Below are 15,236 nucleotides of genomic sequence, written 5' to 3'. Positions count from 1 at the left end.
TCCATGCCATGATATTTAGATGATCAAACTGAAAGCACGTGCTTGCAAGTTAGGATCAGGCCAAGTTCTGTGATCTTATCAGTCCTAATAAGATTGGATGTTATCAAGTTCAATGTTTCACGCCCTCTGCCTATGGCAGATATTTTTAAAAAATGTTAAAGTAAATATCGTGGAGTACCATTTTTGCTGAAGTTTTTTTGGTTCAGTTTCTTTCAATCGTCAACAAAATCATGGACATGGGAATGTGAATGTGAATTGCAGTGATGTTCATTTCTTTAAGAGTTAAGTGATTATGTTCTTAACTGGAAAATGAGAATGAATACACGAATAATTATACACACAAACACCATCTGCTTGAATCTTGTGTCCCTGTTTACTAATTGATTTTTCCTGCTCTTTTTTAAAAAAGTGCATTTTATCTGGCAATTCGATTATGTGTCCAAAAGCAATGAAGTGTGGAAATAAAGTTAGTGAATATAAAATTCTCAAAACAAATTAACTGTAACCTTGAAGCCTGTTTTTGTTATTGGAATATTTTTTGTAATAAATTCCTGGTTTCGCTAGTAAGTTCCAGACAAGGACGTTTAATAGCTTTTAACAAAACTGGGTGGCTCTTGTACTTTGCCTTGAAATTTCTTTTGGTCTGAGTAACTACACCTGACTATATTATTGTGCTTCATTGGGTCAGCATGCTGGAAATCATGCCACACTTTTCCTAAAGTGGTTATGAAAGTTAAAGATTTCATCAAAGTATGCAAAGCTCCCTATTTTATCTGCCTTCAAGACCCAGGTTAACAGAAACCAGGGGTTTGCACTTCACAAGAATTACTGTCTAAATAGATTCTAGGTACAATAGCTGATCTGCTTGTGGCCTCAACACCATTTTCCAGCCTGTGCCCCATAATCTTTGACTCCCTTGTAGGTCAAAGATCTGTTGAACTGGACTTTGAATATAATTAACAACCCAACCTCAGCAGCCCTCTGCAGTAAAGAATTCCTTACATTTACTACATTCTGAGGGAAGAAATTCCTTCTGACCTCTGTTTTAAGTGTGCAAACCCTTACTCTCACATTATGCTTCCTGGTCCTAGACTCTCCCACAAGAGTAAACAACCTTTCTGCATTGACCCTGTCAAGTCCCCTAAGAATCTTTTGTCTCAATAAGGTCATTTCTCATTCTTCTAAATTCCAATGAGTACAGATCCACCCTACTCAGCTTCTCCTTGAAAGACAGTCCCTCTAGGCATGGTATAAGCCCACTGTCCAAACCTGGTTTACCCAAATTGATCAACTTGTCTTCAATATTCACTCCAGGAGACAATCTAGGGAGCCTTCTCTGAAATGCCTCTAATACAAATAAATCCTATCTTGGATAAAGAGAAAAAAATCTGTCCACAGTGCTGTATGTGTGATCTCACCAATGACCTGTTGGCAGTGATGAAAATTAACTGTTTTTAAACCCTGTACTGTTGTCATAAAGGCCAACCCAGATCTTACAAAGTCATTACTGATCACAATGCTACATTGATCGGAGCAGCATCTATTTCTTTGCAAAGTACAACACACCAATCTTGCACAAATAAAATCGTGGAAGAAAATTATGAGGATTAAGCAGTGATGTTGAGGGATAGCCGCCAGCAGCAAGACCACCTATTTGTCAGTCGTGCAGCAGAGAACAATGTGCACTTCGCGAGCATACAATCACCAGATTGGGATAAACTGTCAAACCTGCTAATTGTTACATCAAAGTTTGAAATAACAATCTTGTAAATTCTATTTTACCTGTTTATGCAATCATATTGACAACACATGTACATACAAACATATCTGTTTGGGATAAGTTATTTTAACCTTTTGAGAAAGGGGAATTTGCTATCTAATGCATGCTAAAATTTTATGATTCATGCATGAGATTCTTCCATATCACAGCATTCTGTGGTCTCGTCTATTTGCATAATATTTTATTCTTGTTAATAAGTTACTCCAACAGTATGAACTCTGATCTTGAGTAGTAACCCTATTTGTGACATCTTACTAAATATACTAAATACCTTTTGCAAATACATTTGATTTACTGATATCCACCCTGCTTGTTACATCATCCAATAATAATTAAAAAAACTACAATAGTTCCTGATTAGAAAATTTAAGTTTAAGTTGTATGTTAGTTTGGCTTTCACAATCCACTTTCTTGTACAAAGATGACTAGAATATTTTGGTGAGAGTTTTTTTTGAAGCAGAAACAAAGGGTCTGGGGCACGGTCTCCTGACAGAGTTGCTTGAGTGCCCTTGGTGCAGTTCTATGAAGGACGATGAGCAGGATTATGTCGTTGAACTGACTTAAGAATGAATGGGTATACAGGGGAACCTCAATTATCCGAACGTGATGGGCGGGCACTATTTCGTTTGGATAATCGATTATTCGGTTAATCGATTCAATGCCTTTCCTCTGGGGCTTGGAGTTTTTAAAGTCTATGCCCCGTTCAGGAGACTGCAGCAGCAGCACAGCGCTCGATACTCTGACCCCAACACCGCCCCCGGAAGGGCAGCTGGACTGGTCACCAAAAACAAGACTGCTACAGTTGCCTTTGTGCAATAAGTCTCCAAATAGCGCGTGCGTACGCGCGCGCACACAGCCCACACACAACTTTTTACTGCAACTTTTTGACAGGTTCCACCTTTGCCCTGTATAGGACAATGTTGGAGAGATTATCTGGTGAAGGGGGGGTTTAGGGTACACCCCGCTATAGAACTCCAGGGAAAGTGTGAGGAGAGAGGGATGGCGGACAGGTCAGTTATTTGGAGACGGTGCCTCTTTAATCACTGTAAACAAAAGATGCTATCGCTGTTGAAAACACTTCTTTGATGTAATGTTTCCATCAGGACCTCAAAATCTCCTTCGGATAATCCGATTTTCGGATAATTGGTATTCGGATAATCGAGGTTCCTCTGTATTGGTGGGGAAAGAAAGAAATGGCACATGTTGAATCATGATTCAGAAGGAGGCCATTCAATCCATTATGTCTGAATTGACACACTGGAAGAGCTATTCAGCTTGTCCCAACTCCCCAGCCTTTCCTTGGAACTCTAGAATTTTTTTCACTTCAGATGTGTATTGACTCTGCACTTCCAGTGGAAAGGAACAAGGTTTATCGTTGAACACCAAATTAGAGCCAATACAAATAGCATACATAGACTAGTCCCAGCCCAGGGCAGACAGTTCTGCAGACCTATGCCTGGGTCTGCTTCATTTAGTTTAAACTAACCTGTCCAGAGATATTATTACACATCTCTGGAGCAGGTGTCATAAACCCAGGCCTCATGGTTCATAGGTAAGGACACAACCACTGCACAAGAGACCCTTGGTACTGCTTTTTCTCTTTTTATATATCTAGAGGTACTCTTGCACACAGCTGGCATTTTTCATCATCGTATAACTGTGACTTTTTTTTGTCATCTATTAACCTTCACTGGTAACTCACCCATGTAACCAATTGGATAAAGTCCATTAAGGACAATGCTAGCCATCAAAAAGTGAGGGAGAGGTAGGGAAAGCAGGGAGGGGCTAAATCAAAACTGAATTTGAAGGGACCGGATCTGCTTTATTTAGATATTTTACAATCAGCAAGTTCAGAGATATTAAAACACACCTCTGGAACTTGAACCTGGGCCTCCCAGCTCAGAGGTAGGGGCACTGCCACACAGCACAAGAGCCTTATTTGGGTTTGCATTTTTTTAGTATCTGGAAATGCTCTTACACACCACCGAACTGCTTTCCTACCACGAAAAGCACAATGACCTTTTATTTTTAAGTATCAATTACCACAGTTAAATCACCCATGTAGCCAATTGAATACTTACAAGCAAAGTTGAAAAGAGTGGCTGATGCTGGAAAAGCACAGCATGTCAGGCAACATCCGAGGGAAAGGAAAGTTGTCGTTTCGGGCATAAGCCCATTCCTGATAAAGAAGAGCTTATGCTCAAAATGTTGACTCTCCTGCTCCTCGGAAGCTGCCTGACTGGCTGTGCTTTTCGAGCACCACATTCTTTGACTTTGATCTCCAGCATCTGCAGTCCTCACTTTCTCCATTCCTGATGAAGGGCCTATCCCTGAAACGTTGATTTTCCTGCTCCTCAGATGCTGACTCACCTGTTGTGCTTTTCCAGTGCCACACTTTTCAACTCTGATTCTCCAGCATCTTCAGTCTTTACTTTCTTCTGTTTACAAGCAAAGCCCATAATGGACATTGCAAGCCATCAAAAGTGATGGAAGAGTAGGGAGAGTAGGAAGGGGCTAAATTGGGTTTGTTTTTCTTTAAAACCTATTTTTCTAATCAACCTGCTCAGAGATGTTATTATATACCTCTGGAACAGGTAGGACTTGAACCCAGGGTCTCCTGGTTCATGGTAGGGACTCGTGCTATAAGAGGAGTTTGTGTCTGCTTTATAAAGGGCTCAGTTCATGTATTCCATCTAGGCAGGCCATTACCTGTTACCAAGGGAACTGATACTCAATGAAGGGCATGTGCAGATTTCTGATGAAGGGCTTACGCCCAAAACATCACCTCTCCTGATCCTGCATTTATGGGATATATTTCTCCAGCTTGATTGCTGGGATCACAATGACTGAGCCTTTTCCTGTGGCTCCAAGTTTAGGTCACGGAGCTTACAATGACCATGGATTGCTGCGAGGAGGCAGCCTCCATGAAATTGGCATAGTCCATATCTGATAGCAGGGGCCATTCTGCTGGCAGTTCTTTAACATAACCTTTACTTGGCCCCTTAATTATGTAGATTAGATGTCTGCCTTCTAATTTATCTCTCTCATATTTTACTGGCTCCCCATCTTTGTTCCTGCACTGTGGTGCTGGCAGAGTCTAACGCTCCAATTGAGACTGAATTGGTATTTTAGGAAGGTTAATAATGCCATTCATACTTTTGTACTCTGACTATATATAGCTTAGAATCATGCATAGCTATTCAGTCACTCCCTCTGTTTGCCCTATTGCATCTAAACACTGGTGCACTAGGTTTCTCTGATCCTATATTCCCTTTAGAATTCTTAAATATGTTGCCTATGTTTGTTCTTCATATCTAAGAATTAGCTAGCTGTTATTTATTAACTAATTGCAATTGCCTGCCAATAAAATTGTAAAACTTGAAAAGTTTGATTTTGATTTTTGACTTTGATTAATGAATCAGTGATGTAGATTGTGAAGATGTTTTATTTAAAGTTACAATTTAGTTTGCTAAGTCTGTTACCTTAGTGATATAGTAGGGATGCAGTCAACAAGTCTGGTTTTATTAGGTTAGATTCCCTACATTGTGAAAACAGGCCCTTCGGCCCAACAAGTCCACACCGACCCTCCAAAGAGTACCCCACCCAGACCCATTTCCCTCTTACTAATGCACCCAACACTATGGGCAATTTAGCATGGCCAATTCACCTGACCTGCACACCTTTGGAATGTGGGAGGAAACTGGAGCACCCAGAGGAGACACCGGGAGAATGTGCAAACTCCTCACAGACGATTGTCCAAGGCCGGAATCGAGCCTGGGATCCTGGCACTGTGAGGCAGCAGTGCTAACCACTGTGCTGCCCCACCATTTTGCTCAGATTTAGATAGAAAATTAGAAGAGCTTTGAATTTACTTTTCCTTGATTGTGGTAGAAACTTTGGTGTGAGAAAATAATGTGGCTACAATTTAATGCAAAAGTGTGACTGTTTCATTCTGGATAACACAATTGTGCGTATTGTTAATTCAAAGCTGCTGTCTCAGAATTATGTGGAGAATGGTATTTTAAATCATTTACTTGTTTTTTTTTAAACTAGATCTCACTTTAGTCACTAAGTATATTATGAAAGGTTGGAAGGAGGTCGAAGAAGTCTACAAGGATAAGGACAACTCTGATGGAATCCAGCAGTTATTGAAGTATTTCGAAGCTGTGGAGAGAGTAAAAATTACCCAAGATGAGCATGAAGTTGCTCGACTTATTGAGGAGTACAGGTTGGTCAGGGAACACCTACTGACGAATCATCTGAAGTCACAGGAGGTGAATGAATAAATGCTTTATTCTTTACTCAAGAGTTACTGAATGAAACTAATGGTGCCTATATCTGATTTATCAAATAGCTGCTGATTAAATAGTGTTTGTAGATATGTTGTGATTAGTATTTGTGGATGAGTTGTGAATCCAACAAGGAGGAAAACATTTTGTTTCCATTCTACTAAATGATGTTATCTATTTGCTAAAAAGCAGCAAGCTATACTGTTGTTGAGCTGGTTGCCAACATGTATCTTAATGTCCCAGAAAAACACTCCTGATTTTTTAAAATTTGCTGCTCAAAGTTTGTGAGAAGATTTGTAGCTCGGGTGCTCGTTGTTGTGGTTCTGTTCGCCAAGCTGGGAATTTGTGTTGCAGACATTTTGTCCCTGTCGAGGTGACATCCTCAGTGCTTGGGAGCCTCCTGTGAAGCGCTTCTGTGATGTTTCCTCCGGCATTTATAGTGATTTGTATCTGCCGCTTCCAGTTGTCAGTTCCAGCTGTCCGCTGCAGTAGCCGGTGTATTGGGTCCAGGTCGATGTGCTTATTGACTGAATTTGTGGATGAATGCCATGCCTCTAGGAATTCCCTGGCTGTTCTCTGTTTGGCTTGTCCTATAATAGTAGTGTTGTCCCAGTCGAATTCATGTTGCTTGTCATCTGAGTGTGTGGCTACTAAAGATAGCTGGTCGTGTCGTTTCCTGGCTAGTTGGTGTTCATGGATGCGGATCGTTAGCTGTCTTCCTGTTTGTCCTATGTAGTGTTCGACCTGGACCCAATACACCGGCCACTGCAGCGGACAGCTGGAACTGACAACCGGAAGCGGCAGATACAAATCACTATAAATGCCGGAGGAAACATCACAGAAGCGCTTCACAGGAGGCTCCCAAGCACTGAGGATGTCACCTCGACAGGGACGAAACATCTGCAACACAAATTCCCAGCTCGGCGAACAGAACCACAACAAATTTGCTGCTTTTATAATACTATAAGATTTGAACAATAGCTGAATTTTAATCTTCAACAATTACTGAAAACAGGGGTATTATGACCATACCTATTTAGCATTTTGCTAACAGTTTCCTGTATGGTAAATTATATGTGGAAATAACTTACTTTAGTGTGCAATATTTATCCTGTGTGGCGTTCTGAATTCATCACCTCAAATTTGTGGGCGGCACGGTGGCACAGTGGTTAGCACTGCTGCCTCACAGCGCCAGAGACCCGGGTTCAATTCCCGCCTTAGGCGACTCTCTGAGTGGAGTTTGCACATTCTCCCCGTGTCTGCGTGGGTTTCCCCCCGGGTGCTCCGGTTTCCTCCCACAATCCAAAAATGTGCAGGTTAGGTGAATTGGCCATGCTAAATTGCCTGTAGTGTTAGGTGAAGGGGTAAATGTAGGAGAATGGGTCTGGGTGGGTTACACTTCGGCGGGTCGGTGTGGACTTGTTGGGCCGAAGGGCCTGTTTCCACACTCTAAGTAATCTAATCTAATCTAATCTAAAAAAATTATTTCCAGCACCAGTGACAGATCTGTAATCACCAACCCATCAACATACCATCAAATTGTTTCCAGTCTAGACCAAATCTATAACTGTATTGTGTTTTCTGATTTAAACGGGCATGAATTGGTGAAGAATAACATGAAAAATTACTGAGACAGTGCATTCTTGTGAAAATCTCTCTCTCTTCTTGTTTGCCTTCGCTCTCCTCTCTTATCTTGGATGTCCTGTTGTGGATGTCTTAGTTGTGGAATCTGCTAACTGTGCAGTACTAGAAACTGTTTGTACTTCAATTGTATGTAGGACAGATGGGTTAAAATATTAGTGATTTACTACGTATGTGGATCAAAGTACTATTTTTGTGATTGTAGTGCATTGAGGTAATTATAGGAAGTTGTAATTCCATGTAAAATGACTAGAATGGCAACATTCTACAAGTACTAATGTAGCCTCCAGTGAGATATATCCTGAATAATGTGATTCCTCTAAGAAATAGGCACAAATGTACCTTAGAACTCTGTGGGAAGCTAGGGAAGTGATTGCTGGACCACCTGCTGAGATATTTAGATCATCAGTAGTCACAGGTGAAGTGCCGGAAGCCTGGAGGTTAGCTAACGGAAAAGCTAGGGAACTATAGACTAGTGAGCCTGACATCGGTGGTGAGCAAGTTGTTGGAGGGAATCCTGAGGGACAGGATTTACATGTATTTGGAAAGGCAAAGACTGCTTAGGGGTAGTCAACATGGCTTTGTGCATGGGAAATAATGTAACACAAACTTGATTGAGTTTTTTGAAGAAATAATGAAGAGGAGTGATGGGGGCAGAATGGTGGACATGATCTGTGTGGACTTCAGTAAGGTGTTCGACAAGGTTCCTCATGGTAGACTGTATAACAAGGTTAGATCTCATGACATACAGGGAGAACTAGCCATTTGGATACAGAACTGGCCCGAATGTAGAAGACAGAGGGTGATTTTTCAGACTGTAGGCCTGTGACGAGTGGTATGCCACAAGGATCGGTGCTGGGTCCACTGCTTTTCGTCATTTATATAAATGATTTGGATGTGAACATAGGAGGTATAGTTAGTAAGTTTGCAGATGACACCAAAATTGGAGGTGTGGTGGACAGCGAACAAGGTTACCTCAGAGTACAACAGGATCTTGATCAGATGTGGCAGATAGAGTTTAATTTAGATAAATGTAAGATGCTGCATTTTGGAAAGGCAAATCAGAGCAGGTTTTAAACACTTACTGGGGAGTTTTGCTGAACAAAGAGACCTTGGAATGCAGGTTCATAGTTCCTTGAGAGTGGAGTTGCAGGTACAGGGGAACCTCGATTATCCGAACGAGATGGGCAGGCACTATTTTGTTCGGATAATCGATTATTCGGTTAATCGATTTAAATGCCTTTCCTCTGGGGCTTGGAGTTTTTAAAGTCTGCTCCCTGTTCAGGAGACTGCAGCAGCACACAGTACGCGAGCCCCTGCCCCCAACACTGCCCCCTGCTCAGCACCCTCCCTCCCCCAACCTGCCCCTTAACCCCATTCAACACTACCCCCCAACCGCCACCCCCAACCCCTTCCAACACCGCCCCCTCTCTGGGGCAGCCAGACTGGACACCAACAACAAGATTGCTGCTGCTGCTACTGCAGCAGCTGCCTTTGTGGGGTAACTTTCCACACACACACACCCTTTCTGACAGGACACATTTGTAGAAATTATTCGGGGCATTGGAGGTTGTGGGGTCATCCATGTGTAGAATTTCAGGGAAAGTGTAGGGGTAGGGAGAGAGAGGGTAGGTCAGTCATTTGGAGATGCTGCCTGTTTAATCACTATAAACAAAAGACACGATCACTGTTGGAAACACTTCTTTGATGTAATGTTTCTATCAGGACCTCGCGATCTACTTCGGATAATCCGATTTTTGGATAATTGGTATTTGGGTAATGAAGGTTCTTCTGTACCTATGGTAGGCGTTTGGTATGCTTTCCTTCATTGGACAGATCATTGAGTATAGGACTTGGGAGGTCATGTGGCTGTACAGGATATTGGTTAGGCCTCTTTTGGAATATTGTGTGCAATGCTGGTCTCCCTCTTATAGGAAGGCTGTTGTGAAATATGAAAGGGTTCAGAATAGATTTGCAAGGATGTTTCCAGGGTTGGAGGATTTGAGCTATAGGGAGAGGTTGAATTGGCTGGGGCTGTTTTCTCTGTAGCATGAGAGAATGAGGGGTGACCTTATAGAAGTTTATAAAATCATGAAGGATATGGATAGGGTAAATAGACAAGGTATTTTCCTTGGGGTGGGTGAATCCAAAGGGGAAAGGGTGAGAGGGGAAAGATTTAAAAAGGACCTAATGGGCAACTTTTTCACACAAAGGGTGGTGCGTATGTGGAATGAGCTACCAGAGGAAGAAGTGGAGGCTGATATAATTACAGCATTTAAAAGCCATCCAGATGGGTATATGAATAGGAAGGGTTTAGAGGGATATAGGCCAAATGCTGGCAAATGGGACCAATTAGGTTAGGATGTCTGTTCCAAATGGGCGAGTTGACTTAAGGGTCAGTTGCCGTGCTGTACATCTCTACAACTCTAAATGGAGCAATTTTGGAAAGTCAGTGAATCTACATTTTACCAGTCAAAATATTGTGTATCTTACGAAAACCTGATGTTTCTCATTAGAGTATTTGACAAAGTTAATGCAAGCACACAATAACAATCAGAAAGGGAAGAAACTAATTGTCTTGAAGTTAGATCAACAATTTATTCATCATGCTTGTCAAATGTTAAAAATCCTAAAGTCTGCAGCTCTGTTTGATGAAGGCAGGAAAGAAAGCAATTTCTGCACTCCAAATCCTACTGTTTCTGTGCCCAAAGATCAGTGTGTCAAGAGTTGGCCTTTTCAGTCACATGAAAATCCATGGCTGAAACCTGTGATACTGAGTCAAATCTAAGTACAACCAGAAACAACAGTTGAAATAGTATACAAAGTTAATAGAAGACATTAGCAATAATGTAAAATCAGTAAAAGGAGTTCTAGGATGTCTCCATTTCCATTCTAATTCATGTGTAGGTGTGTCCTTTTCATCATGTACTTGCTATGATTCTAAGGAGATGGGGTGAAGATCGGAGTATTTTCATTCTGCATTATGTAGACCTAGTGACGAGATTTGATTAGTTTAATAATACAACTTAAGTCCAAAAGAATTGTTATAGACAAATGCATAGAGAAACTGAGATAGATTTGGGACACAAGTGAAGTTTCTGACTGATAATGGAGTGGAATTTGCTAATGACTAGTTCAGAGACAATAGTTAAGATATGAAATTATAGCAGCTGAAAGTTAGTTCAGCAATGTGAAAGGAATCAGGCAATGATTGATAAAATGCCAGATAGAATTTTTAGTTGATCAATCAGACTTCAATTTGACACCTTTTCTAACATGGCTGCTTCATGGAAATAATTCACTTTAGATAGGGATTGCACCCTCAAACTGCCAATTAGTCGTTGGGTGAAGTTTCAGAGCACCTTATGTTCTGCCCAGTAGTCCTCCTGCAGCAGAATATATTACAATTAGTTGAGTTTTTTCTAAGTATTTGAATGATATGTACTGGGAGCTTGGCTTTCATCAAGGGACGGGTTTCCAGAAAATCAGTAGACCGTCTAAAGGAGATTTATGACTCTAAAGAGAGGACATGGAAAATGGAAAGGTACTTGTTTGATAACAGGTCATGACTGTATTTATCAAACATGGCAAATGGGTCATTCCTAATTAATTAAAATTAATTACACAACCACAGATTCTGAGCGGGTGATTGAAGTATATGTGGCGCATAAGCATTTGAAGGACAAAGGTATGGTGGTAATGTAAGTGATAATAACACACATGGCAGAATTATTTCATCCATAAGCCAATTACCCAGATTAATTAAAAACAAAGGACTGCAGATGCTGTAAGTCAGAACAAAAGCAGAAGTTGCTGGAAAAGCTCAGCAGGTGAAGAGAAATTAGAGTTGATGCTTCTGGTCTGGTGACACTTCTTAATAAGGTTCTGAGAAAAGGTCGCCGGACCTGAAGCGTTAACTCTGATTCCTTTTCACAGAAGCTGCCAGAGCTGCTGAGCTTTTCCAGCAATTTCTATTTTTGACCCAGATTAATTACTCTGCCAAAATATTTTCCAAAAGTGTACAGTGGATGTAGAATTACAATAATTGTGGGACATGCAGTAAGAGGTACCAGCAAGTTTAAATGTTGGATGGATGTTCATCATGACGACAGTGAGTTGAGGTCTGTATATTGGCACAATGAGTTGAAAGTGTGGTGAACATGAAAGCTCCGTGCAAGTACTAATAGTGAACTGAGAAGTGACTTGTGTCAGAAAGCAGTCATGTACCCAGCGAAAAACCTCAGTGCAAAGGAGTCCTGTGCAAATTTAAGTAATGGATTGAATGGATTAGAAGATGAAATAAAGGCTCCAGAACAGTCTCAAAAGACCAGAAGCTACAAACCTTATGATCATGGTGTTTTGTAAATGACCAATAAAGTGAGAATAAATAATGAGTGTCAATTAAAAGAGATAGTTAATAAGAGTTTAGCATTTAGATTGAGGTAGATAAAAGTTGACCAGCCTTGCCACATAGATGGATTGGAATTCCTTGCAAATGGGAATTAGAAGGGCAAATAAAATCTTATTGCTTAAGGTTCTGAAGAGCACCCAGGTGATACAGACACTACTTTCTTCCATTGTTGGAAAAAGATCCTAAAAAATAATCTTCATTTTTTTGGCCATATATTTATGCGAGTGATGACCAATTGGCAGAAAAGGCACATTTCTGTAGGTAATGCATTTTAGAGAGAAGTGTTTTTGAAATAACTCAAAGACAGCAGATGTTGAATGAAAACTTTGGAAACTCAGCAACTGTATTCAGTAGCTGAATAAAGCTTCAAGGGACAATGTGGTCTGCTTTCCTGAAAGTATGTGGAGGTGCTGGTGTTGGACTGGGGTGGACAGAGTTAAAAATAGCACAACACCAGATTATGATCCGATAGGTTTATTTGGACACACAAACTTTTGGACCACTGCTCCTTTGTCAGGTAGCTACCTGATGAGGGGGCAGCTCTCCAAAAGCTTGTACTTCCAAATAAACCTGTTGGACTATAACCTGGTGTGTGATTTTTAATGTTGCTGAATGTAGGCTGTGTACACCTAACATAATACCCTTCAGTGCTTTATTGTTACCGGAAAGGAAAACTCCTACCCATCGGCATAATGCATGGTGATAATACATTTTAGGGTGGCACTGCAGAATTTGAGAAGAATGTATTAATCAGATTAGAGTAGAACTTAAAATTTGGGGTCATACTTAATAATGTTGGCAAAAACAGGAAGGCAGATCATTTTCTGAATAGTGACTGGATTGGGAATGGGGTATCCTTGTACAGCAGACATTGAACATAAGCACTCGGATTTAGCAGGTGGTGAAGAAGGCAAGTGGTATACTAGCCATCATAGCCTTCCAGCATGTGGACTGCAGCAGTTGAAGAAGGCAGCTCGCCACCCCCACCCCCACCTAGGGATAGGCAATAAATCCTGGCCAGCAAGCGTCACCCATGCTCCTTAAGCAAGTTCTAAAAAATTGCGAGAGTGTTCGAGTACAGGAGAAGGCATATCTTGTTCAGGGTCTTGGTGAGATCACCCATGGAGTGCTGTGTGTAATTTTTGGTCATCTTATCCGAAGAAGAATGTTCTGGCAATGGAGAGAGTGCAACAAAGGTTTACCAGTGGGGAAAAAAGACTAAGAACTGCAGATGCTGGAAATCCAAAACAATACCGGACTGACGTATAAAGTCAATGAGTCACATGGCACGGAAACTGACCTTACAGTCCAACTCGTGACCAACAATGTTCCATAGGGACCGGTGAATCTAAACTAAACTAAACTTGCCCCATTATTCCTCTACCCTAGGGAAAAGATCTTTGCTAATCTCCTTATCTATGCCCCTCATGACTTAATAAACCTTTATAAAGGTCACTCCTCAACCTCCTATTTACTAGGGAAAAATGTCCCAACCTATCCAGCCTCTCCTTAGTACTCAAGTGCTCGAGTCATAGCAACATCCTTGTACATCTTTTCTGCACTCTTTCCAATTTAATAGCATCCTTCGTATAATAGGGCAACCAGAACTGTGTGCAGTACTCGAAAAGTGGCCTCACCAATGTCCTGTACAGTCACAACATGACATCCTAACTCCTATATTCCATGCTCTGACCAATGAAGGCAAGCATGCTAAGTGCTGCCTTCACCACCCTGTCTATCTGTGACGCAACTTTCAAGGATCAAGGCCCGAATGTACTCTTAGGTAATCTTTTTCACCGTCCATTATATCACCATTTTCAGTGTCATCTATAAACTTACTAACCAAGCTTCCTATATTCTCTTCCAAATCATTTATACCAGTGACCAACAACAGTGGAGCCAGCATCGATCTCTATGGAACATCGTTGGTGACAGGCCTCCAATCCAAAAAAGCAACCTTGGCAGTGTGGAGGAACAGAGGGATCTGAGTGTGCAAGTACATAGATCCCTCAAAGTTGCCACCCAAGTGGATAGGGTTGTTAAGAAAGCATTTGGTGTTTTGGCTTTCATTAACAGGGGTGTCAAGTTTAAGAGCTGCGAGGTTTTGCGGCAGCTCGACAAGTCCCTGGTGAGACCACACTTGGAATATTGTGTCCAGTTCTGGTCGTCCCACTATAGGAAAGATGTGGAGGCTTTGGAGAGGGTGCAAAGAAGGTTTACCAGGATGCTGCCTGGACTTGCCTTATGAAGAAAGGTTGAATAAGCTCGGACTTTTCTCTCTGAAGAGAAGGAGGAAGAGAGGAGACCCGATCGAGGTGTACAAAATAATGAGAGGAATAGATAGAGTCAATAGCCAGAGACTTTTCCCCAGGGCAGGAATGACTGGAACGAGAAGTCATAGTGAAGAGATTAGGAGCAAGGTATAAAGGAGACATCAGCAGTAGGTTTTTTAAGCAGAGTGTTGTGAATACATGGAATGTGTTGCCAGCTGAGGTGGTGGAAGCGAAGTCATTGGGGACATTTAAGTGACTGCTGGACATGCACATGGATAGCAATGAGTTGAGGGGTGCGTAGGTTAAGTTACTATATTTTACGTTAGGATTGAGTCCCGGCACAACATCGTGGGCCTAAGGACCTGTTCTGTGCTGTACTTTTCTATGTTCTATCTATCTATGTTCTAACTGTTTGCTACCACTCTCTGTCTCCTCCCATCAAGCCAATTTTATATCCAATTGGCTGGCTCTCCCTGGATCTTATGTGATCTAAAGTCTCCTCCAACACCTGACCAACCATTCGGCCCATCGAGTCCACTCCGCCATTCAATCATGGCTGATGGGCATTTCAACTTCACTTACCCGCATTCTCCCCGTAGCCCTTAATTTCCTAGCGTCCACCCTCTCCAAGCCATGTATTATCTTGTAAGTTTCTATTAGATCTCCCCTTAATCTTCTAAACTCCAATGAATACAATCCCAGGATCCTCAGCCGTTCCTCGTATGTTAGACCTACCATTCCAGGGATCATCCGTGTGAATCTCCGCTGGACACGCTCCAGTGCCAGTATGTCCTTCTTGAGGTGTGGGGACCAAAACTGGACACAGTACTCCAAATGGGGCC

General features: G+C 41.6%; 1 protein-coding gene across 7 annotated transcripts in view; it reads left to right on the top strand.

Moving 5' to 3' along the window:
- ro60 (Ro60, Y RNA binding protein) overlaps window positions 1–15,236 on the top strand; it is a 37,873-nt gene that overhangs the window by 8,653 nt on the left and 13,984 nt on the right. For all 7 annotated transcript variants that reach the window (XM_043699815.1, XM_043699809.1, XM_043699811.1 and 4 more), the window contains one exon: window positions 5,834–6,054. In XM_043699815.1, the coding sequence (XP_043555750.1) occupies window positions 5,860–6,054 (195 nt within the window). In that variant the 5' untranslated portion in view covers window positions 5,834–5,859. The remainder of the gene's footprint in view (window positions 1–5,833; window positions 6,055–15,236) is intronic.

The sequence above is a fragment of the Chiloscyllium plagiosum genome, chromosome 11 (assembly GCF_004010195.1).
Source record: "Chiloscyllium plagiosum isolate BGI_BamShark_2017 chromosome 11, ASM401019v2, whole genome shotgun sequence".
NCBI classification, from domain to species: domain Eukaryota; kingdom Metazoa; phylum Chordata; class Chondrichthyes; order Orectolobiformes; family Hemiscylliidae; genus Chiloscyllium; species Chiloscyllium plagiosum.
The sequence above is the reverse complement of the archived record's forward strand: the minus strand, read 5'-3'. Positions and strand labels throughout refer to the sequence as shown.